Source organism: Lissotriton vulgaris, chromosome 1_1 (genome assembly GCF_964263255.1).
Source record: "Lissotriton vulgaris chromosome 1_1, aLisVul1.2, whole genome shotgun sequence".
NCBI lineage: Eukaryota > Metazoa > Chordata > Amphibia > Caudata > Salamandridae > Lissotriton > Lissotriton vulgaris.
The window spans coordinates 2,029,282,595-2,029,307,498 of NC_141685.1; the positions used below are offsets into that span (position 1 = coordinate 2,029,282,595).

The 24,904-nt window shown below is 47.3% G+C and overlaps 1 protein-coding gene across 1 annotated transcript in view; it reads left to right on the plus strand.

Moving 5' to 3' along the window:
* The window catches only part of DNAI7 (dynein axonemal intermediate chain 7), a 562,546-nt gene that overhangs the window by 394,978 nt on the left and 142,664 nt on the right, over window positions 1-24,904 (plus strand). Inside the window, exon 13 of the mRNA XM_086920321.1 lies at window positions 10,290-10,457. Coding sequence (XP_086776447.1) covers window positions 10,290-10,457 — 168 coding nt within the window. The remainder of the gene's footprint in view (window positions 1-10,289; window positions 10,458-24,904) is intronic.

The window sequence follows — 24,904 nt, forward strand, 5'->3', positions numbered from 1 at the left end:
TAAGAGAAAACTGTTTTCTTATGGCAGGTGCTCCAGAACCTAAAATGAGAGCATATTTTCTGTAAATTCACACTATCTTTCTCCACCATGTGGGAATAATGTCTGATACTCTTAGTAAAATGTACTTCCAGCAGGAGCAGCCTGTTGGTTGAATTCCCTGTGTTGTTCTGCAGCTTCCCAGAGTGTTTTAAATAACTAGAGCTCTAACAGTCTTAAATAATACAAAGATGTGGCACACCTGAAGACATCTTGATTGACTCAAACTGGTAACATTTCAAACATTTCATTTAGAAAGGAACAAAATGAGGGAGTTCATTTTGTCATAGAAATTATGGTTAGTGCTTGAAGGACTGGGTTTTTCTAAGGCCCAGCGGTGCCAGGGATAACACCTAAAACCTTCGTGGGTAACCTGTTCCGGCGTATAAATGACAGAGACACGGGACACTTCCTTCGGCGTCAAAGAATCGAGGTTTATTTACTGCAGGGAGCACATAAGTCACAGGAAGTACAGCATGTGTAGGTTCGAGGAGTCTGATTCAAATTGTATCTGTGGATCGCTCCTTTTATACAGTTTTCTCTCATAGGTTAACATGGTACACAAAAGATTACAACCTGGTTCCCATCGTAAAGACCATAAGGGATCGCTTTCATGTATTCAGGGCCCGGAACATAAGTACAGTGGCGTTTGGTAGTTCCCAACTGTAAAAACACATCTTCCCACCATTAGTACATTCCAATCAGCAGTAAACGGATCGAGGAAAGGACAGAAACAGGTGCAGAGGAAGACGAGGACAGTGAACAGAACGAAAAGGGTGTAAAAGGGGTGGTACCAGGAAACACGAGTTGCAGGCATCAAAGGGGACGTGACTAATGAATGCACAACTAAGACAATAGACCGGCACGGCAAGATGTGCCTCGAGCGGGGCCATCTGCCTTACAGTGTCATCCCCCTCATCATAAAGACACCTTCAAAGGAAACGTGTCTTCCGCAAGAGTTTGGGAATCCTAGGGTCGCGAAGCGGACAGCGTCCGTTCGCTGGCTACTTGAGGGCAAGAAACAAAATGGATGCCGTATCTAAGATGGAACCCGTGGGTTCAGATGAAGAAACCCACAAAACAGACGAACGGTTTAGGCTAGTACAGCGAAAACGCGTACACCCACTAACCTAGTCATTTGCGGTTCGTAGATACCAGACTCGACCATATTCGTGCGAGTCGAAAACACCACTTACGATTGTCACGGAACCTCATGCTGTAGAAAACAAAATTAGGGCACATTTGAAATAAGTTCTCAAATATCTCCGTCTTCTATTTCATTAAAACATTCTGACATGCAGACTGAAACATGCACTTTCAACACCAGCAGGAAACTTCCGGGTAACTCCATGATGATCAGCAACTGAAGTGCTAACATTCTGAACTTATGTCAAAAGTGTGGCACATCTGAACGGCTTCTATAATTGGAAAACTGAAAGCATTTTCTACTGAGGATACTGCAGTAAAGGAGAAACTTAGGGAGCTTCATAACAAAAAAGTCTCCCAAGATGGCCACCAGAGAAAAAAGAGCACGAAAGTAACACAAACATCATCAAAATGTTGCCAAAGAAAAAAGCCCAATTACAGATGTGTGTAAAATGCTTAATTTTTTTTAATTTAGTTTTGCTGTTTTATATAGTGCAGACTTGACCGGTAGGTATTAGAGTGCTTTTACATGAGCATCAGTTACATTACATAAGGACACATTCATTTTGCTTTTAGGCGTGGGGAAAGTAAGTGATTTGCCCAGAATCACAGGATGTTTTGCCAACGCTGAAACTCAAACCTGGTTCCCCAGTTGCAAAGTGGCAGCTGTGTTTCTCACAACACATCCTCTCCCCTAAGTGTAACAAATAATCAAGTGATCAACTGGATAAGCAAACATAAATATAGCAAATAATTTAAAAGTGCTTTGTTGCGGTTTGAGAAATCAGAAATTGTGCCCTCAATAATGTTTTTAGAGCACTTACCCTAATTTCTTTGGGAAAAAGATCCCTAATTTTTATAATTTATAAAGGAAATGCTTTAGGTATTACAATTTTGATTACATCGAGATGACTTCAGGTGTGCTACACGTTTGTTATAAATATAAAATGTTAGCAATCTAGTTTTTCATTAGAACACTGTGGTGTGGCAGAGGCCAGGAGCACGGACTCGGACAATTGAGGGTACAGAGAAATGGGCTTTAGGGCTCAACCTAAAGTAACTGTAACTTACACCTTCACCATACACTGCTTTTACCCTTACATATTAAATCACTCATGACATAGTCATTGACTGCATTTATATAATCCGTACTCACAACTAGTGCCGGACTGGGAACAAAAACCGGCTCTGACAAAGTGCTCGGGCGGCCCCCTCCCTCTCCCCCCCCGGGGTTTGGGGGTGCGGCCGAGCTCTTTGCCAGGGCCGGGTTTCGCCCTATTTTGTTACAGGGACGATTTTGCAGCTAAGCCGCGAAAACGGCCCTGTAACAAAAATGGCCCCCAGGGGCCCAAAACTGGCCCCCACCCGTGCGGCGCACCGGGGGATTGCCCGGTGCCCGCTACGGCCAGCCCGGCCCTGGTCACAACTGAAATACCTTCATTGTTGTACACTGTGTATGGTGGGGTCACAAATTATAGTTACTTTAGCTTACAAGTTATAGTTACTTGAGATAACCTTCAAATTATTATAAGTAGCGGACCTTGTTACATGCTCTTTTCAGCTCGCTTACCAGACAACACAAACTATAACTCGCTACTCTACCATGCACAGTGTTCTCCCAATTGATGATACTCCACTGTACAACACTACACTGTACGAGACTTTCTGCCACTCTACTGCACGACACTGCACTTAACAACACTTAACTATATGACACTCGACTTCACTGAACTCCACTTTTTGCCACTACACTCTACAACACACTGCTACACTCTGCTTGATATCACTTCTCTCCACCATATTCCATCCCAAGACACTCCAGTCGACAATACTACATTGTACAACACTCAGCTCTACTGTATGACACACGACTAAAACTGTACAACACACCATTCCACTCTACAATACTTCAATCCAAGTTACAACACAATACTCCACTGTATAACATGTTACTCCACTGTAGGCTATGTCATTCCACTCCACTCTACTCCAGTATATTCCACTCTACAATACTCCACTCTATGACACTAGACTCTACAACACTTCACTGTACTACACTCCACTTTATGACACTCCAATCAATGACACTGAACACTGCGATTTGAAGCACATTTTTATTAAAACATACACACCTTTAATATATAATGAAAAAAACACAGATTACGGATAATTTATAGTTGCAAATACTATATTTTCTTTCTATGCAAACCCATCTTAAAATACACAAACATTAAAGATTGTAAAGTGATCAAAGAAAGAAGTGACTCAAACAGATAGATTCACCAAAGAACAAAAATATATTTCCACTACAACGTTTTAGCTTCTGCCTTCCTCAGGTTGTACAAGATGGTTTGCTCAGTGGCTGCACGGGTGACACAGCTATTTTTTCAAAAAGCATCAGGAGTAAAGATTCCATTAACTGATATCTCAAGAACTCTCAGGACTGCATTGATTCCACATTCCAAACGGAATCTTCACTCATGATGCTTTTTGAAAATTCAGCTGTGTCATCTGTGCAGCCACTGAGCAAACCTTCTTGTACTACCTGAGGAAGGCGGAAGCTGAAACACTGTCGTGGAAATATATTTTTGATCTTTGGTGAATCTATCTGTTTGAGTCACTTCTCTCTTGGATATTTTATTTCTTTGTGACTCTTTGTATCCTTTGGAATCCAGAATGTTGCCCTGGCTAGCTGTTGTTTGCTTGTGATCCTTGATATATACATATAAATAAATATATATATATATATATATATATATATATATATATATATATATTTGGATAATAACAATCCAGTATTAATTAGTTATGTATTAATAAATTGTTCATAAATATGTTGCATTTACTAACGTAATTATTTTGAATAGTAATACCAAAATGTGGGCTTCAATGAGTCAGAGTTAACTTCCGGAATAGGGGTAGCAGCAACCTAGGTGATCGTGAGCAATTTCTGTCCAGAAACACAAGCAGTGAAAGTGCAGCAACGTTGCTGTTTTATTTGTTGCATCGCAAATCAGATTTTTGAGCATTGTAATCTCTGACGTAGCATCAACATTCAGGAAACGTCAGTACTGTTAGCACCTTGCATATTTGGCATAAAGACATACAACTCCCACCAACCCCTTCCCACGCCAACCCTCCCACCCTGGGTGCTCATATTTACTTGTGTCTCTATTTTACCTTTAGCCCTTGTGTTCTTGGGGGTCTCCTTCGTTGAGTCAAGGTTGTGGATTAGTCGGGTACAGCAGCTTTAGATACCTAGGGCAAGTGAGTTCTGCGAATTCCTGTGACAGGAGAGAGATAAACGCCTTCCTGAAGTCTTCCTTTTGTAGTTTCAGCGTCATTGTAAGTCTCTCCATCCCTAGGAGGTGCCAAATGCGGTAGAGCCATCCCAATCGGATTGGGACCTGTCAGTTCCCCAAAGGGCCAGATAGTTTTATGCGCCGCCCCTAACGCCAGTGCCATGTGCCTACCTCTCCTAGCTTTAAGGGGATAGGTCAGCGGATTAGGGAGGTCCAACAGCACATAGGCCTGAAACAGGGTGAGTTGGGAATTTAAATGCTGGTCAATCTCTATCCAGATTTCCTCCCAAAATTTAGCAAGCTTAGGCCATTCCCACAAGATGTGCACAAGTGTCCCAAGGCCGTCATTACATCTCCAGCGCTTTTCACTTTGCTGTTGATTCGCTCTGTGTATGCGGGCCTGTGTTAAATACCAGTAGCTGGTAATCTTTGTCGCCATCTCTGTACTGGCTGCATTGGTAGCTGTGTACCTAGCTCGATAAAAGATGTACTCCCACTCCAGAATGGAAAGCTCTCGCCCCAGTTCCCGCTACTACCTCAACTGGGCCACAGATCTGGTTACAGAAGTTCTTATCTGATAGCAATGTATATAGGTCCCATACCAGATGCTTAACTGATTCTGTGCTTAATAGCCACTTCTCCAAATTTGTCAGGTGGCGCTGGGCTGCCTGTCTCATCTCGGGCTGCATCAGCCAATACCTAATCTGACAGTATTGAACTCTCTCTTCCTCTGGTAAATCAGTATCTTTCCTTAGGACAGTAAAGCGTATAGGGCCGTCTAGATCTAAGAAATGACCTATAGATCTACACCCTGGCTTCACCCATTCCCGAAAGGCCAGTGCATTTAGCCCTAGGGAAAAATCTGGGCTCTCTACAATCGGGTAAGCGGTCTCTTCTGGCCACAGCATCCCAGACTCTATGGGTGGGGTTCGTTATCGCGGAGAGGTAAATATTGGGGGAGCGATGTGACCTGCTCAGAAAGGGAATCTTCCATAGGAATGTTCTGCCCAGCTTTTCTCTTATTCCGGGTGCGACTTCTTCACCAGGAATCTGATCTGTGCTGCCTGGAAGAATCATAAAATGCATGGAATACCCAGCCCCCTGGGCGCAGGTGTCTGCCAAGTAAGCTTGCGGCGCATATGGAACCGGCTGCCCCCATACGTAATTTTGCAGAGCTTTTTGCAGAAACAGAAGTATCCCAGTTGGGGGCCTGCGCGGTAGCATCATGAATGTATACAAAATCCTAGGAAGGACCGACATCTTTAGGCCGCAATCCTTCTGCGCCACGACAGGGTACAGACTCGCCACCTCATCAGATCTGTATGGACTCTGCTAACCAAGGCGCTGTAATTTATATCTACTACTTCCTGGATAGTCTGTGTCAATTGGAATCCCAGTCTCCCCGTCCCTCCCCGCCACACCGCCCAGCTTTAGACTTGAGCCCCATCACTTCAAGCACGACCGTTGGAGGCAGTATCCTCCGCCAGTTTGTCTAGCAGGGCCTTTCTTTCTAATGCCATGGTTGCTTGGTCGGAGCCGGACACCCTCCGTTCAAGGGGACCCTTCACCACCTCCAGCAGTTATTTGCTCCAGGTGTGGCCAGTTCCTCCTCCCGGCGTGGTTTATCCAGAGCTTCTATCTGGATCAATGTGCTTGCCGCAGACATGGAGCGGATCTGGTGAAGTTGGTCCTGCCAATGGAAAATCAAGATGAAAAGAATGTCCTCAATAGTAAGCCACTTTCTTTTCCTGCAAGTAGTTTGTTACTCTGGACAACTCGCTCTGCTTCTGAAGTCTGGAGTCCGCCAAATCCTGAAACAGATAAAGGGTCTTGCCCTTGAATGTCACTGATGCTGTGTCTCTTGCTTTCTTCAGGATGCGTTCTTTCAGAGTGCAGTTGTGAACGTAGGTCAGGATATCTAGGGATCGCGGCGCTCCGGGTCCCTAGCAGCTGACCTCATGTGTCCTGTCCAAGTAGATAGCGAGGAATGGGGTGTCTCCTAATATTTGGGCAAATAGTTCTGTGACATATATGCCTCGTTGTCACCAACTTCTGCCTCTCTTGTGGCTCCCAGTATGCAGATATTGTTGCGTCTGGAGCAATTTTCTGGGTCCTCTGTGTGTGTTTGTAGGATTTAGGTGTTGAACCTTTAGGCAGATTATTCCTTGTTGCATTTTCTCTATCTCTTTGGCCATGAAGGTTTGGTTTCCTTCCATGGGGTCGACTCGATCTCCAATGCCCATCACCTCTTTGCGCACTGACTGAAGTTCATTGGCCAGGTCTCGCTTCACAGCTAAGAGATCCTCTCTTAAGCCTAAAAACAGGCCCTCCAAATACTGGTGCATGACCGGGGCCTCCAGGTTGACGAGGTCACCCTGCTCAAGGTCGTCTGAGAGTCGCTGTCCTGGGAGCCCGAATGTTTGAGTAGCAAGTCTTTAAATGAGCCACCTTCTTGGTTCTCGCAGACAACATCCTGACTAGGACACCTGAACCCTACCCACAGTGCCACATCTTGATTGCTCCACTCACAAGGCCAGAATTTTGCCTAGCTCCCCTTGGCCCTGGCAAGATTGTTGATTCTTTTGCTTCAAGGGGAGCTCGGTATGTCCTGACACTCCTTTTGTCTCAGTAATGCCAATAGCCCCAGCCTCCAGGCTGTTCTTAGGTGTCTCGGCCAGTCTCCTGTAGCTCTGTGAGAGGGCTGGAGGTCTTCCTATTGTACTTCCGCCTCCCCATACAGACACTTCCTTAATGGCACCAGGGCTGGTCGATTCCGTCATCTGTTTGTCCTCCTCATGCCTATGCTCCTTTCTGTCTCACACCGCGCTTTATGGCTCAGGTCCGCTTCTATCAATCTTCCATCTAGGTCATGCAGGTAGGGCGTTGGTTGTGAGTCTCGTGCAGGACGGCGCTGCCTCCTATGGTGAGTGGGCCACCGCTGGGCCCTCAGCTAACTCATAGGTTTATCTGCATTTCTATGGCCCGATCATGTGGGGCCCCACTTCTTTGAGCAAATCAGACTCGGGCTACCTATATGTGCTCAGCTCACTGCCTCTGGTGGACCAGGTCTATCGCTTTCGCCCCTTTCAGGCCCCAATTTCTCGTTGTTGCCTGCACGGTGCTCGGGGTCTGTCGATATGGCGGCACTATATCTCGGGCTTCCGTCCATCTCTATGGACCATTCCAGCCCCTCATGTCATCTCTCTTCTCCCATGTCTATATATGGCAGGCCCTAATGCCGGACCGCTTGCACCAGGTCCCTCGTTGTCAGCCTCCTTCACCACTTAAGGGCCTGGGTGCGTGTCACCGCCATAGAGCCCAGGCCTGCCCTCTCTTCAATGCATGGGACTCTCACCCGTGAGTCCTTGATTTTGAGCCTCACAGGGGCCCCGTGGTTGTTGTCCCCACCTCACCTTGGGCCGCTTGACAATGGCCTCTGCCGATGGGTTACAGGCTCCAGCAGCGCTTTCTGTGCTACGCGTTTCCGCCCAGCAAGGTTCCGCTGCAGCACTCCTCACCGTAGGCCGCTCGTCATCTGCCATGCTTTTCTGTTTTCCCAGGCGTCTCCGCTCCCTTCTTTGTTGGTTGCAACGTTTCTCCGTGCCTCTGTCTGCTGAATGCTTCACTTCACGAGGCGTTGTAGAGAGACGGCGCGGGAGATTCTATCAGGTCAGGATGGAGAGACGAGACCTCACGTCTCACTCTGTCGCCATGCACCAGGGAATTGCTTTTGGTATCATCTTTTTCCAAATTCTAAAAGATTTGTCTCTTAGTAGGAATTAGGGCACATAAAAAGATAACCAGTATAATCAAATATATAATTATATCAGTGTGTCCAATACTGCACATATAATGTAATTAAACAGGCTTACACCAACTGTAAAAACACTCAATACAAAGCAATAGCCATAAAAAATAAAAACGTTGACCTTTAGATTAATGCATCAGATGACAGAGCGTGAACAGATAATGGCACATTTGCCATTAAGAAACACAAAGACATGAAAAATCTTACATCCTTGTTCCCCTCCAAGAATCTTCCCACAGCATGTCCCCATGAAATGAAACATACACTTGCATTTTTGGAATAAAACATTAGATGTATGCATTTGATTTAAAACATATAAGCATATTAGGAAGTCTCCCAGATTATCTGATCCAAGTATGGATTCTTCTCAGGTGTCAGTGCACCAGGCACGCTTTAGACCAGGCTTCAAGTAGCTTTCCAGTGTGCATCCAGCCTACTAAATTGGAACCTTTTGCTTGATTGAATTAATATATGTTTGCCAAAATTGACTTTTAAATACGAAGATGCATGTATGTTCAGAATTCATAAGCTGATGTTTTAAGAAAAAGGGCTGCATTTCCAAAATATATTTAAAGCTGATTTTTGAGTGATAAATCATCTGGGGAGACTTATTACTAATATTATTACTTGTGTACCAGGGCCACTGTGCTGGCATGTATAACCTTGCCAAAAACACAGTTGATGGACAGAATGTAGAACAATGTCATACATTCACCCCAGTACAAGGATCTGGGCCTAAATCCATCGTTTTTTTGCACTCCACACCACCCTGGGTTAGACACTGGCTATATGCAAATCAGCTCTGACCCTGTGCCTCATGGGAACAGTCCAGTCCGAACTACCAAGCCATGTCTTTCCCAGACCGGAATCAAGCATCCAAGGACCGGTTTCTGGCTATCAGCCTTCATCAGCCTGGATAGCTTGACTCCAGTGGCAGTGGTGTGGAGAGCCTGGGACTCACGTCTGAGTATACCCAGCACACTCGGGGTGAAAATTGTAAAAAACACCATTGATGGACAGAATGTAGAACAATGTCATACATTCACCCCAGTACAAGGATCTGGGCCTAAATCCATCGTTTTTTGCACTCCACACCACCCTGGGTTAGACACTGGCTATATGCAAATCAGCTCTGAACCTGTGCAAAAAAACGATGGTAGATATCAAATGATTCACTTTACTAAGAATGTGTAAAGAGCTTGGAACCGGAAGAGCGACTTAAACAGTCTGCTTACTATGTTTTCCTTTCCAAGCTTTGCAATTCAGTTTGACATTTTAGTCTCTCGATATCAACAGCAAGGATTTAAGCTTTTTGTTTCAAAATGAAATCCTTGTGTTGTATTTGGCTTTCTGTGGGGCTACAGAGAACCCCTTTGTATTTCAAAATGTCGTCCTTAACGAGTTTTTCTTCCCCTCTTAATTGAGACGTTAAAGTGCAAAAAAGGAGAAGCAAGCCTTTCTCCGTTTATACAGCCAGGATCTGGAACCACATCTCTACCTGTCAGGACGATCCCATCCCCACTCCAATTTAGGGAAGAGCTGAAGAATCACTGTGTTTAAGGTCACGACTCAATGGCGGAGTTAAAAGTGCACTTCCCCTCTTTAGAGGCCATCTAACCCTTCAGTCACTGGTGAACTTAATCTGTGCCTTTGTCTCTGTATAAACGGAGAAGGACGTTGGCCAGCGTGCTTTGCCCTTCGCCTAGATTTGGTGTATATAAATACAACATACGTATATAGGTAAATGAGCACACTTTTAATACAGACAATGGCCTGCAGTTTTGAAAGCTTAAAACAATGTTTAGTTTTTCTGAGTGTACTTGGGAACATCTTGTGATTACTGTTTGAATGCCACAGCAAACTATTACATAAACATTTTACTACTTCATGCCTGTGGGTACGTTTGTAAAATGTCCTGGAGACATCTTAAACATTTCCAGAACTTTCTGTGTCTTATGCAGGTGTAAAACCCTTGTGTGTTTTTCCCGCCCCATCAGGATAACCAATGCAGGCTGGCCTCGCTTTCTAACGTCGAAGGCGTGAAGCTTTCACAAGTTTTGAGGAAATGGATGAGCCCCTTTGCTCTTAGGAGTGCAATGAGGCGTGCCGGGGTTAACATCTTTCCAGAAGTAGATTCGGACCGATACGTAAGCATTAACAAGAAGGTGAGTCTTTCAACCGCACCGGGTAACTGACTAAACTGTTTTGAATAAAAAAGATATAAATTAAAAATGTTCTGTATTTTTGTAAGTTGAAATAACACATTGTTTGCACTGATGTGGGCCAGACCTATACTTTTCGAATGGAAGTCACTGGTAGTGACTCGTGTTCCCTTTGGCATTTCCTTGCAAATCAAATCAGTAGAGTTGGATCGGCTGTCCTAGTCATTGAGGAAATATGTGCAGTTTTCAGCATGTCCAAGAAGAAAAAGTTATGTACCTCCGATAGATCTAAATATAATAAATATGTGTTTCTTCTTCAAATGTCAAGTTGCATTTCAAGTGTTTGAAATAGTCAAAATAGTACGACCAGGCTAGTACCTATTACCTTTTTTTTCAGATTGTCGCAGTGTAGAGGAAAAATATTGGGTACAGAGTATGCCCTCGTCCAGTTTTCCCAGATCGTAGACATTCACAGTATCTACTGTACCAAGTGCCCTCTAGACAGTATTGAAGGCTTCCTTATTAGGGACAAGAGTGCAGAGTATGACCATCCTCAGTACTTGCTGGGCACAGCCATGCACAGTTGGTGCTGGATACAGTAAGTTCCTGCAGTGCATTGATGACATGGGGGTATTATAAATATATATATATTGTGAACAAGCTCCTTTTGGGAGTGAAAAGCGTAATGGATGACACCATGTCTCTTTTTTATTTCATCTGTGTGAAATAAACACCTTACTTTCACTGGAGAGAGTCTTTGCTGCTTTTTTCTGCCTATTTTGAAGAAGTCACGTTTAAGAGGTCCTTACCTGGTCTATTTCACCGTGGAGTGGTGAACAGGAACATTGATATATTATATATTATATATATATATATATATATATATATATATATATATATATATATATATATCCTTCAAACTCCTCATCACCATCAACTACACCCTGAGTGGAATCTTCGTGCACCGTCCTTCGGACAATACACCAGACATCAGCAGTGCCATTGAGGCCTTTGTTGCCCCTCTGATCCTCGACTCCATCACCTTCAACCTCCTTGGTGAACTCAACTACTACCTGGGGATCTCATCAACCCCAACACGACCAATCTATTCAAGGGCTCGCCCAATCTCAGACTCACCCATTGAGGGGAAGGCCTCACACACGCTGCAGGACACCTACTGGACCCCATCTTCAGTAACATCACAGTAGATAAGCTCATAACAGTTGACTGGTTCAACCACATCCTCATCAACTTTAGAATACCCATCCCACATCACTGCTAAAACACCACATCTAAATCTTCACAACAGAACTGGAACAAGATCTCAGAAGTATTGTGGCCTTCCAAACTCCTACACAACTGGCCTTGGCACAACAGCAACCTCCCTAAATCCATCTTGAAGTTGAATGCCTGGATCACCCCCTTCGCAAGCTGGTACATAGAAGAGCTCAGGCCCACCAAATGCCACTGCAAGCAACTGGAACATAGAGGGAGGCAAACTCAGAACGACACTAACAACAGCACCTACAAATTTGCCCTCAAATGGTACCTTCAGCAAATTTGAGCCACCAAATGCTCCGCTCTCCCAACTTCATCGAAAAAGCACTAAGGAAAAATTTGCCATAGTCAAAGACTTCACCTCTCCAGCAGCAAGCTCCACCATTGCAGCCCCTCTCAGGACCTCTGCACCCAGCTGTCCTTATTCTCCACTAACAAGATCACCAGAATCTACGAAAACTTCAAGCCCTAAGTGGACCATTCCACCCTCACAGCCCCCAAAGAGGACCACCCTGACTACTTGGCCCACGATCGCCACTCAAGAAACCGCAATGACCATGCAGTAGATACTCTCCTGAACACCCTCTGACCCCTGCCCTCACCATGTTTTCATCGAAGGTCTGATCCCCATCAAATCAGCCCTCACATAGATCTTGAACAAATTTATCATTACAACCACCTACCTGGATGCCTGGAAACACATCACATTACTCAAATGTAATAATGGTATTAAAACTATTCACTTTTGATGTATAAATCACCAGGGACTATAGCTAAACATATATGTTTTATTTCATTTCTACATATTTGTATAAAAGTTTTAATTTCAACAAATTCATATGCATATTACACATATCTGGACCCTACAACAACCCTTCACTAAATTAAAAACATATACGAACAACATAATTGATCTTATAACAAGAAACATAACTGAAAATGGAAAAAAATTAATGAAATTAAATGAAATAGGGAGTAAGATACAGGGCCCAGTAGTCTCTATTCAGTCATCTGTAAAACTATAATGCATATTCTCCAATGACTTTTCAACTTCAAGTACTTATCCTTAAAAATCGACTAAGATAACATAATCTTGACTTGATTATTTGACCTGCCTTCACTTATAGTGCCTCACCGTTATATCATAACAAATAATCACCGATGTCTTATCTATACTACTATTATAAAGAGAGAAGTGTGTCCTTTGAGCCAGGTAAACTCGAAAACTACACCACCAATCCAAACACCCAATACATCTTTGAAAACGTCAGGGCAAGCAGATGGACATAGGCTATATTAAAAAAAACAAATATAAGTTATTAAAAAATGTAATATAAAAAAAAGTAGTCCCTTGGAAGAAGCGCCGGCCGCGACGTGCATGCTGACATCAGGAGCACGGGGAGGAGCGGCGTAAAGGAGCAAGAGGAAGAGCGGGGGACGTGAGCGTGGGGAGGAGCGGCGAACAGGCGGGGAGGAGGGTTGAGGAGTGGCGGACAAGCGGGGAGGAGCGGTGACGACCGGCGAGGAGCGGAAGAGTGGTGAACTCAGGAGCAGGTAAGAAAGACTCCAACTGCTCATGCCTCTTTGCGGGTCCTGCAGCAGTAAAAGCCTTACATGCTATGTTGGGTACATCCGTCTACCGAGTGACGCAATTCAGTGGCCTGACTTCCACCCACATCCTGAGGATACGCTACACTTTCTGTTGTCAAAGCAGCTCAGGAGCCATGTCTAAGCTGCCGACAGAGCACCAGGAGGAAGCAAGCACCCGCGGGTGCGCAACGGGAGACACAATGACAACGTCGGGTGGGCAGGGGCCCTGAAGCTCCCTTAACGTCGGGCGGGTGGGTTTGGCGGGCGGGGGACCTGAAGCAGCCTTAACGTCGGGGTGGGCGGAGGCACTGAAGCAGCCTTAAAGTCACGGCGGGCGGGGGCCCAGAAGCAGCCTTTTGCTCCCGGACAACATCGGGACGGTCTGCTAGTTCAAACTTAAAAACAACGATTGTTAGTCCTGTCTTCAAAAAATCTCCAGTCATTTTTAAAGAGACTAACTTATTTTAGATTTTACGCTATATCTGATCAAGATGAGTTCTACTACTCCCCCAAATTTTAAAAACTTCAAACAAATTTGGGATGACCTTAATAGTGTAGGACTATATGTGAAATATGATCTGATATAGAAATGTAGCTGCAGGTTCCTTACTTTGAACTTCCAGGAGTCAGGCTCGACCCAGAAGATTTTTGATAGCAGTACCCCTGCCCGCTGGTAGATAGTACCTGTCAATTCTGCGTGACGTCATCAGTGTCTTGGTCATTGTCGTCGTAATGATTGCATCATCAATATAACTGCCAATCCAGCACACTGACCTAAGTTCTTTTCTTTCCACACCAGCCAGCGCAGATCCTAATTTTGTGACAGGTTTTTTTTTCCGACTTTTTGTAGACTCCTTTTGCTGTGCTAGGGATGTCTAGCAAAATACCTCAGGGTTCAAGCCATGTGGCACCTGTCACCAAGCCCTGTCGGTCACAGACTCCCACCTAGTGTGTCTCTGGATCGCGACCACAACAAGAAGTCGTGCTCCGATTGCCGGGTCATGGCGCTGAAGCCTTTGAGGGAGTGCTTCCTAAAGCTTATTGCGGCCCGGCACCACAGAGGTCACCTCATCAATCTTGTTCCCGATCCAGGGCTCAGTCGATACGTCTGGAGGATCGAATTCCTCTTCCTCTAAGTTGTCGTGCTCAGGTAAGAGGCACTACAAAAAGCACAAGAAGGCGCAGCGTGCTTTGTCTTTGACCTGTCCATGACGTGGCGAGACAATGAAGCTCTGCATTCGAGGCACTGCTCCGCAGAGCGGGAGTCTGGGTCAGCTCCCCGTTTTCCTCCTTTTCCAGGGATGGGAGCGCCTGCTGCCCAACTGAAGGAATTTTATGACGCCATGTGCACTATATATAGGTGACCTGACCCTGCCGGCACGCCTTCGGTCCCGCAGGCTCAGATGAAGGAGTCCCAGTGGGTTCCGCACCTTGGGCTCTGGCTCGACGGCCTCCTACTGGACCCGTTCCCAGGTCAAGGCTAGCACCAGTCGGTTCTCAGCTACTTTCCCCGGCACTGTGTCCAGTGCTGAGGTCCTCGGCATATCCAGCACCCAACGGTGGCGCCTCCCCAATCTTCATTCCGGATAACAAGGAGCCGGTCGGGCATCCACCGACGCTTAGACTGAAGTCTACAGAGCCATACAACTCGATGCTGTTTAACCACCTGCCCTAAACTGAAGGGTTAGTAATGGATAAAGAGGCTTGGGAGGGGGAGGAAAATCCCTTGGAAATCCCCCAACCTCAGAATATGGACTTGTATGAGGAACTGGGTGATGTGAGTGGCCTGGAGACATCCCCAGATTCTGGCATGCTGTCTCCCCCTAACCTGGTTATGGAGGAGGGGGCACCATTCTCAATTGTGGTGGGTAGGGCTGCGGAGGTCTTGGACCTGCAGCTTCCTACAGTGGCAGTTAAGAATAACATCTTGAAAGAGGTCCTGAAGCCTGGTGTCTCCACCTTGGAACCCTTGCTGCCTTTCGATGAGGCCTTGACAGACATTCTTCTGGTCATCTGGTCCAAAACCAGCACATGGGCTCCTGTGAACAGAACAATTGCCTGCTACTATCGCCCTGCACCAGGCGACCCAGCTTTCCTCACCATCCACCCCACCCCACAAAGTTTTATGCTTCCACTTCCCATAGTGTGTTCTCTTCCGCATCCCCGGACAGGGAATCCAAAAGACTGGAAAGCTTTGGGTAGAAAATGTTCTCTTCCACCAGTCCAGAATTGAGGTCGGTGAACACTACATGCCTTTTGGGCTGTTATTCCCATTCAATATGGGGTACGGTTTCGCAAGTGCTGCCCAGAGTCTCTGAGAAGGACCGGCTTCTGCTCTCCCAAGCTATTTCAGACGAGAAAGATTCAGAGAAGTATGCCATCTGCTGTGGCTTGGGAATTACCAACTCACTAGGTAGAGCAAGTTCCTTGACAGTGGCCATACGACTCCATGCCTAGCTGAGGACCTCTGCATTTTCAGGGGATATCCAGGCTAATCTTATAGACATGACCTTTGATGGCTCCCGTCTCATAAAAGATAAAGCATATGCCGCACTTGAGCCTTTTAAGGACCCACGGTCTACGGTGCTGAGCTCATCTCTATATCAGATAGTGCAACATTGAAAGCGCCACATTCAGTGACTGCAGGATCTTTTGGTGCTAGTGCTTGTCTCTTCACAATGTCATATTGCGGGAAAACATGAAAATTCTGCCTGTTTCATAATCATGCTTGTCACGTGCAAATTTATATTGTTTCTATGGTTTCCTCATATTTTGCCAAAAGCAATTCAATTTCTTCCCTATATTTCCTAATGAATTCTTTATTTTCATGCCGATCTAAATCACAGACCAGTTGTTCTATTTCCTTTAAGATTTCAACGCGGTCAATTTCAGCATACTTGATTAGGATGCAAATCATATTCATTGACACCTCAAGGTTGTTAGACGCCCATTCCTTTAACATTAAGGGGTTGGGGTTCTCAAATGATGGAGCTATGAGAACCCTCAACCCCCGTGGCACACGACCCACTTCCTTGTATTTCTCCAGGGAGCATTTTCCCCACCATTTTAGTACTTCCGTGGGTGAGAGTTTTTGTAGTCTTTTCAACATTGTCTTTAGGTCGGTTAATGAATAGCTGTCAGTGTTAGTAGTTTGATTGCTCACATTCACATTGGTTAAATTCTGAAACAAAGCATCCGCTATTGTTTCTCAATTTGGGAGTGTCTCCGCTGACATTGCCATGATGAGTTTGATAAAAGAATAATATCAGCACTCAAGATATCGCTGTGGTCAGGCTGCGACTGTCTTGCTTGTCTCAGCACAATCCTTTCACCTGCTTAACTTCTGGACAAATACGAGCAATGTCCGCTTACCCCAAAGACTTCCAGGATATCCCGCGGGCGTCCTCTGACTCCTGCTGGGTTCTCCCAGCATATCTTTGTATCGGCTGCCAAACGTGCTCTTCCGTTTACTCCTGCGGGGGACTAGCTGCTAATGTACTCCTTCCGGGTTAGCTTACTATTCGCTGCTGCGAAGTCGACCGCCGAACAAGCCAGTCCAGAAAACAAAGGGAGGGTCTGTAATGGTGGAAAACGGCCGTATTCCACCAACATTGCAGCTCACCGTGAGTCCTGAACCTCCGTTGACCTCGGGTACAGACCACAATAGTGCGCTTTCAAATTCAATTATTCAGTGCTTAATTCTTTTTCTCATTTGCCAGCATGATGCGTTTCTGCTGTGTGGCAGCAGCTTTGATCACATGACACCCCGGAAATAGTGCATTACATATATAGTGTGACTTCCTGGTCGGGCTAAATCACGTTACAAATAGAGAAAGAAGAAATACTTCAGTAAAACAACTGGTATCCTGGGTCAGATCAAAAATTCATAAATCGTGAATACATGTTAGAAACAGAAGTATGTCTTAAAACAATGTACTATTTTTAGCAGTAGCGGTCGGCAGTAGGTGTTTCTATAGGGCGGTGACGTGGGCAGGAGGAGGGGCAGGGTGGGGGGAAATAATGTATGGATTACGGAGTTTTACAGGTAAGTAAACATTTAAATACATAAAACGAATTTCGTTGCGCACACTGCATCACCAAATGTGATGCAGTGCGCGCAACGAAATTCGTTTTATGTATTTAAATGTTTACTTACCTGTAAAACTCCGTAATCCATACATTATTTCCCCCCACCCTGCCCCTCCTCCTGCCCACGTCACCGCCCTATAGAAACACCTACTGCCGACCGCTACTGATTTTTAGATAAAAGCTCCACAGAAAAAACAACCTCATTAAAACTGTTCAAAGTACAGAGTTAATAAGGATCTAATTTATAATATGGGCCAAGTGGCCATTGATGATGGCGCTATCACATTCTTAAGCCCAAGTTCACTGAATCAGTACTTGCCAGTAATCGCAATTAACTCCTTAAAAGTGCAAGTGCAAAAACAACCTCCCTGAAGTGCAAAATATAGTGCAACATTATCTTCGAAAAACATGATATTAAAAGTCATATAAAAAGATTCCAGGATAAAAAAATTAAGTTAAAAATAGAAAAACTACAAGAGATAAATAGTCATAAATAGCTCGTTTTGAATTATACCCTTAAAAATAAAGTGCAAGTGCAATTGTTTATAGAATATCTCATTAAACAAACAGTATCTGAAATCCTCAATATCCCACAGATCTTAGGTACACATTGCACATTGAGTGTACGTATTCATAAGACTAAAAACTATTAGTATCCAACCAAAGACTACAGTGCATAAATATACTTATATTAAAATTATTAGTATCACTGCACTTGTGCGAAAGATTATCCTTCATTCCATAAATTTCATCCTCTTCATTATTAAATGAACAATCCAACCCAATTGTTTTAACTGCATCTAAGGATATTAAAACACAGTAAGTTTACAAAAAGTTATGTAGATCTTCCCCCGTATTCAGCCCATTGGGGATTCTCATATTTAGCAGCAAAATGTATTTAGACTCCAACTGCCTTAGATGTTTCTCTCTTTTGCCAACCCTTATATTCCTAGGAACAGAGTCAATGATAAAATAGCTCAAGTCATTAAAGTTTTTGTTGTGTACAAGCTTAAAATGACGAGCTACTGGGTAGTTATCGTCGGAATTCACTATTGCCCTTAACTGCTGTAGAATGAGATTATAAGCTTGCAGTGTGGTACTACCAACATACTTCATTCTGCAAGTGCATTCAAGCACATATACAACATAGTCTGTACGACATGTGTATAACCCTCGAATTTTAATAGGATTGGGCTGAAATACAGAATGATATTCTGTGGTGTTCACACCAAATTTACACGGTCTGCATGAAATATATTTATAGAATCCAGTCTTGCTGGGAAGCCAATTTTTATTGCTTATCACCCCTGGGCTGAATTTCACTAGAGTGTCTCTCATCGAGGGTCCTCTTCTAAAAGTAATGGAGGGCTGCAATGGTAGCACCTGTGCTTCGGTGATGTCAGTCTTCAAAATCGGCCAGTGTTTATTGATGAGCCCCCTGACCTTTTTCTCCTCTGTGGTATAGGTGGTGATCAATCTAATTGGCTCCAGGGGGGTACAAAGATCTAAGCTAGCATTACCCACTCTCTTAGTACTACGATAGCTGGTGGTTTTCAAGTACTCCTCTCTAGAGTGACAGTTAGCCTTGCTTCTAGCCTATTTTAAGTCTTGTGTACTGTAACCTCTAGCCAGGAATCTTTGATGCGCCTCAGTCTGACAGATGTCCAAGTCACTCTCTGAACTCCAAATCCTGCGCATTCTTAGAAATTCACCAAATGGAATACTTTTTTTCTGAAAGAAACAGGTTAGTGTTAGATTCCATACCTTAGAATATCCCCTGGCGTCAGACTGGATCTGGAAAGTTTTGCGTAGCAGTACCCTTGCTCGTCGGTAGGCGTCGTCTGCGGCTCCGCATCTGTCGTCGGCGTTGTTGGCGCCGGGATGACGTCGGAGTACTTAGACACCGCCCTCGCGCATTGACGTCAGTTCTTCTTTTTTCCACGCCGGCAAGCGCAGATCTGGAAAAAGTAGTACTCAGTCATTTTTTGACTAAACTTTTCCTATCCTTTTTGATCACTTTTCGATTCTTTACAACTCTTGGTGGCGGTAGGGATGCCCGGGTTCAAGCCCTGTACCGATTGCAACCGACTGATGTCGGTTACTGATCCCCCCGCCGGTGCCTCTATTGCCTTGGGGCCGACCACGACGACAAGTCGTGCCCCGACTGCCGGGCCCTGACCTCGAAGGCAAGCGGGAGCGGTCCCGTAAGCGCCTCGAGATCCGGCAGTCGGCCCGCGCTGCTCACGGTCCCGGTCCAGGAGGGGGTCGAGGGACCGGTCGCGGGGCCACAGTCGTCGAAGCTCGCCGAGTTGTCACCAATCGTCTGGCTCCAAGTCCTCAGGTAAGAGGCACAAGAAGTCGAAGAGGCAACATCGCTCTTCCAGCTCGCGCGATGTGGCCAGGGGTTTGGGCGACACCGCCCACGTGGCTCCGCCGCAGGCGTCGCGGCCTGCTTCATACCCGCCGGTCCCTGGCCAGAGGAGATCAATGCAGTTTTCATGGCCATGAGGTTGCTCTTTCCTCCATCGGGTTCTGCAGCGCCTTCGGGCCCCGCGGTCCAGGCTGGGAGCAAAAGCAGGCCTGGTGCTTTGGCCCCAGCGCCGTCGGCGACTTCGGTCCCGGCACCGGAGGACCCCGCTGGATCCGGTTCCGGATCTGGGTCGCTGCTGGTCGACCTTACGACCCAGCAGGCGTCGACCCCTAGGGTGTCACCCCGACGCCGTCCCCGGACGGCCCCGTCCCTAGTCCTTCCCTCGGTCCAGATTCAACATCGGACCGGCGTCGCACGACGAGGCATTCGACGCCGGCAGAAGAGCAATTCTTCTATGATCCGGCTCCATCCTTTGCACCTGATTTTCAGGAGATGGAGGGCAAGGGTGACTGGGAGGGGTCTGAGGACCCTCTGACATGGGCGTGTCAGTCATTTCAGGACTGGACGGATGAGCTAGGGGAAGCCAGTGGTCTCGACACTTCGCCTGACACTGACTTTGTCTCCCCTCCTACCGTGGCTACGGAGGAGGGGGCTGCTTATAGTGTGGTGCTGATGAGGGCAGCCAAGGCCTTGGCTCTTGAGCTCCCCGTCACGACTGTGAGGTTTAACATCCTCACTGAGGTCCTTAAACCGCAGGCAGGCTCTCCGGAGCCTCTGCTGCCGTTTAATAAGGCCTCTCACGGTCGTCCTGTTGGGCGCCTGGTCCAGGCCCGCTACAGTTTCCCCTGTAGATAGGAATGACGCCAGGCGCCACCGCCCGGCTTCGGGCGACCCTAGCTTTTTGTCCACCCACCCCACCCGAGAGCCTGGTTATCCAGGCCTCTACTTCCCAGTCCACATTCCCGACTGCCCCTCCAGATCAGGAATCCAAAAGGTATGAACAGTTTGGCAAGAAACTGTTTTCCTCCCTCAGTTTGAGGTCCCGGTCAGTCAACACCGCTTGCCTTTTGTGCCGTTACACCCACTCTCTGTGGGATACGGTTGCGGCCGTGCTTCCGGAGTGCCTGGAGGGGACCCAGGTGAACTCGCTCAATCCCTTGAGGGACGAGACGCAGCGCTGTACTCCATTCGATGTGGGTTGGATACCACTGACTCGCTGGGCAGGGCGATGTCAATGACGGTGGCTGTTCGCCGCCATGCCTGGCTGAGGTCTGCCAACTTCTCGGCTGATGTCCAGAACACCCTCATGGACATGCCGTTCGATGGCAGCCACCTCTTTGGTGGCAAGGCAGATCATGCGCGTGAACGCTTCAAGGACTTCAGGGCTACGGCTAAGTCCTTGGGCCTGTCGGGTCAGTGTCAGCAATCTTCTGCCTTTTGCTCCTTTCGTGGCCAAGGAAGGGGTGCCTCTTCACGTCCTGGAAGCGACGGGCCACAGTCTAACATCCAGTGCGGCGGCAGACGTTGTATCCGCCGTGGCGGTGCCAGGGGACAACGGCGAGGCCAGCCTACATTCACCCCCGCAGCATCTGCCTCAAAGCCTTCCTAGTCCGAGCTTTCAGACCCATTTGACGCCAGTGGAGGGCAGGGTCCGCCATCACCTCCTCCACTGGTGCAACATCACATCGGACAGGTTGGTGCTGCAAATTGTCCAAAGGGGCTACTCCCTCCCCTTCCAGGCGACCCCTCCAGCCATGCCACCGCAGTACCACCGCGTGTCGGGGGATCACTTGCAACTTCTGCAAGAGGAAGTATCGGCCCTCTTGGCCAAGGGGGCCATCAAGCGCGTTCCTGGATCAGAAGTAGGTCGTGGTTGCTATTCCCACTACTTTCTGGTTCCCAAGAAGGGCAAAGAAAGCCTACGCCCTATCTTGGACTTACGGAACGTCAACGGCTTCCTCCGGAAGGAGAAGTTCAAGATGCTGACTTTATCTCAGGTCTTAGCTGCCCTGGGCAGCATGGGCGGAAAATCCGTTCCGCTCGCGGATTTTTGGTAAATTCGCAATCCGCGAGATTCGCGAATTTCCCGCAAAATCCGCGAGCGGAACGGATTGGGTCAAAAGTTCAAGCTGACTTTTGTAACTCTTTTAGAATGGCGCCGGCAAGCTGCCAGAGCCATTCAAAATAGTTATAAAAGTCAGCTTCAACAGGAAGCTCTAATAGATAAAGTAAAGCAGGTGCTCAAGTTGAAGCTCAAATTCAGTTACACAATCATTAATCACCCCAAACTTGGGGTTATTAATGATTGTGTAACTTAATTTGAGCTTCAACTCGAGCACTTGCTTTACTTTATCTATTAGTGCTTCCTGTTGAAGCTCTTTGTAGCTATTTTAGAATGGCGCTGGCAGCTTGCCGGCGCCATTCTAAGTGGGGCTGAGGGCAGAAGGCCACAAAAGTGGGACAGAGGGCAGAAGGGGACAAAAAATGAGTGGGGCAGAGGGCAGAAGGGCACAGAAACGAGTGGCACAGAGGGCAGAAGGGCATAAAAAACGAGAGGGTGGCAGTGATTAACCAGGCAAAAAAAAAAACCTGCGAACACGCAAAGCGCCCCACGAACACCCGCAAACACGCAAAGCACCCCGCAAACACCCGCGAACACGCAAAAATAAAAAGAGTTGGACTTGCAGGACGCATATTTTCACATCCACGTCCTGCCGGCCCACCGGCGTTACCTGCGGTTCACGGTAGGCCACAAGCACTTTCAGTTCATTGTGCTCTCCTTTGGCCTTACCAGCGCCCCACAGGTGTTCATGAAAGTGATGGCAGTGATCGCAGCTCATCTGCGCAGATTAGGGGTGTCAGTCTTCCCCTATCTCGACGACTGGTTGTTGAAGGCGGGCTCGCCCCAGACAGTCGTCAGCCACCTCCTGACTACGGCCGATCTCCTGCACTTGCTGGGGTTTTCTATCAATGTGCTGAAGTCACACCTGTTTCCCTCGCAAAAGCTCCTCCTCATTGGAGCTGTTCTGTATGTGGCGCAGTTTCGGGTTTATCCTCCCGAACAGGGGGTTCGGGATATTCAGGCTCTGATTCCGATCTTTCAGCCTTTATCCCGGGTCTCAGTCAGGTTGACGCTGCAGCTTATAGGGCTGATGGCCTCCTGAATCCTTCTGGTACATCACGCCAGGTGGCGGATGCGGGCTCTGCAGCGGGACCTGAAGTTTCAGTGGGCCCAGCATCACAGAAACCTGTCCGACCACATCCTGATCTCGGAGGGCACTGCAAGGCAGTTGCAGTGGTGGCTCACGGACCGTGATTGGGTCACCGGCAGATCCCTCTCCCTACCCCAACCTGAGCACATGGTTGTGACGGATGCGTCCCTCCTGGGCTGGGGGGGGCACATGGGAGAGGCGGAGATCAGAGGCCTCTGGTCTCCGTCGGAGTCCCGGCTCCACATCAACCTTCTGGAGCTGTGGACAATTCGGCTTGCACTGAAGGCATTTCATCCCTCTGCCCGGGGAAGTGTGGTGCAGGTGTTCACGGACAACACCATCTCCATGTGGTACTGCAACCAACAGGATGGATTGGGGTCGTGGACCCTTTGCCAGGAAGCTCTGTGCCTCTGGCAATGGCTGGAACTCCAGGGCGTCACCCTGGTGGTTCAACACCTGGCAGGTTACCTGAACGCCAGGGCGAACAAACTCAGCCGTCGGTGCATGATGGATCACGAATGGCGTCTGAACTCGAACGTGGTGCAAGGTCTTTTTTGGCAGTGGGGTGAGCCTTGGTTAGATCTATTCCCCACAGACGAGAACACGCAATGCCATCAGTTCTGCGCGTTGGAATTTCCAAGGCGGCACTCGCGAGTGGAGTTGTGGTCTATTGTACGCCTTTCCGCCTATACCACTTCTGCCCAGAGTACTGAAGTAGATCAGGCGAGACCGGGCCCAAGTCATCCTTGTGGCTCCGGGCTGGGCATGAAGATACTGGTATCCCGAGCTACTCTGCATGTCAGTCGGTCCCCCGATTCGTCTGCCTCTTCAGGAGGACCTTCTGTCGCAGCAGCAGGGGACGGTCCTCCACCCGAACCTGTCCAGCCTCCACCTCCATTCGTGGAGATTGAGCGGCGGCAGTTGAGGCCATTTGACTTACCTCCTGAAATCTGTGATGTCATTCTGGCACCCAGGCATCCCTCCACGAAACCGGTATACGCCTGCAGGTGGAACAGATTTGTGGCATGGTGCACAGCAAAGGCTGTGGATCCCCTTTTTACCCCTCTTTCAGAGGTTCTCCTCTTTCTTCTTTCTCTTGCCCTGCAGGGTTTTGCTCCGGGCACTATCAAAGGCTACTTGTTTTGTGCATCAAGGCCTGTTATTCTCTGACTAAGAAGGAGCCTCCGGTGGGGCTGCGTGCCCACTCCACTCGGGCCATGGTGGAAACTACTGCCCTGGGTCGGGGAGTCCACTTGCAGGACATCTGTCAGGCAGCTACGTGGGCCTCGCTGCACACGTTCGCTAGACACTACTGCCTAGAATGCCAAGTCCGGAGAGATGGCTTCTTTGGCCGTTCAGTTCTCCCCGACTTTCTGGTGTGATCATTGGTTCGCAGACCCACCACCGGGGTTGGTATTGCTGGGGTATCTATTCTAAGGTAAGGAATCGAACACTAACCTGTTTCTTTCAGATGCACAAGTCACTTACCTTCGGTAACGAGACATCTGTAAGAAACAGTAGTTAGTGTTAGATTCCTTACCGCCCTACCCATACTCCCTGTTCTGCGGACCGATATCTAGGGTTAAGGACATCCCTTTCAGGGCCCTAGTTTCATGGGACCAGTGTTGTTTTTTTTCATGGCTCTGCGTTTCTGGCACGGAAAAGCTATGTATAAGAACTAACGTCAGCGCGCGAGGCGGCGTCTAAGTACGCCGGCGACGTCATCCCGGCACCAACGACGCAGACGACGGACGCGGAGCCGCAGACGACGCCCACCGACACGCAAGGGTACTGCTACGCAAAACTTTCCGGATCCAGTCTGACGCCTGGAGATATTCTAAGGTAAGGAATCTAACATTAACTACTGTTTCTTACAGATATATCGTTACCAAAGGTAAGTAACTTGTGCA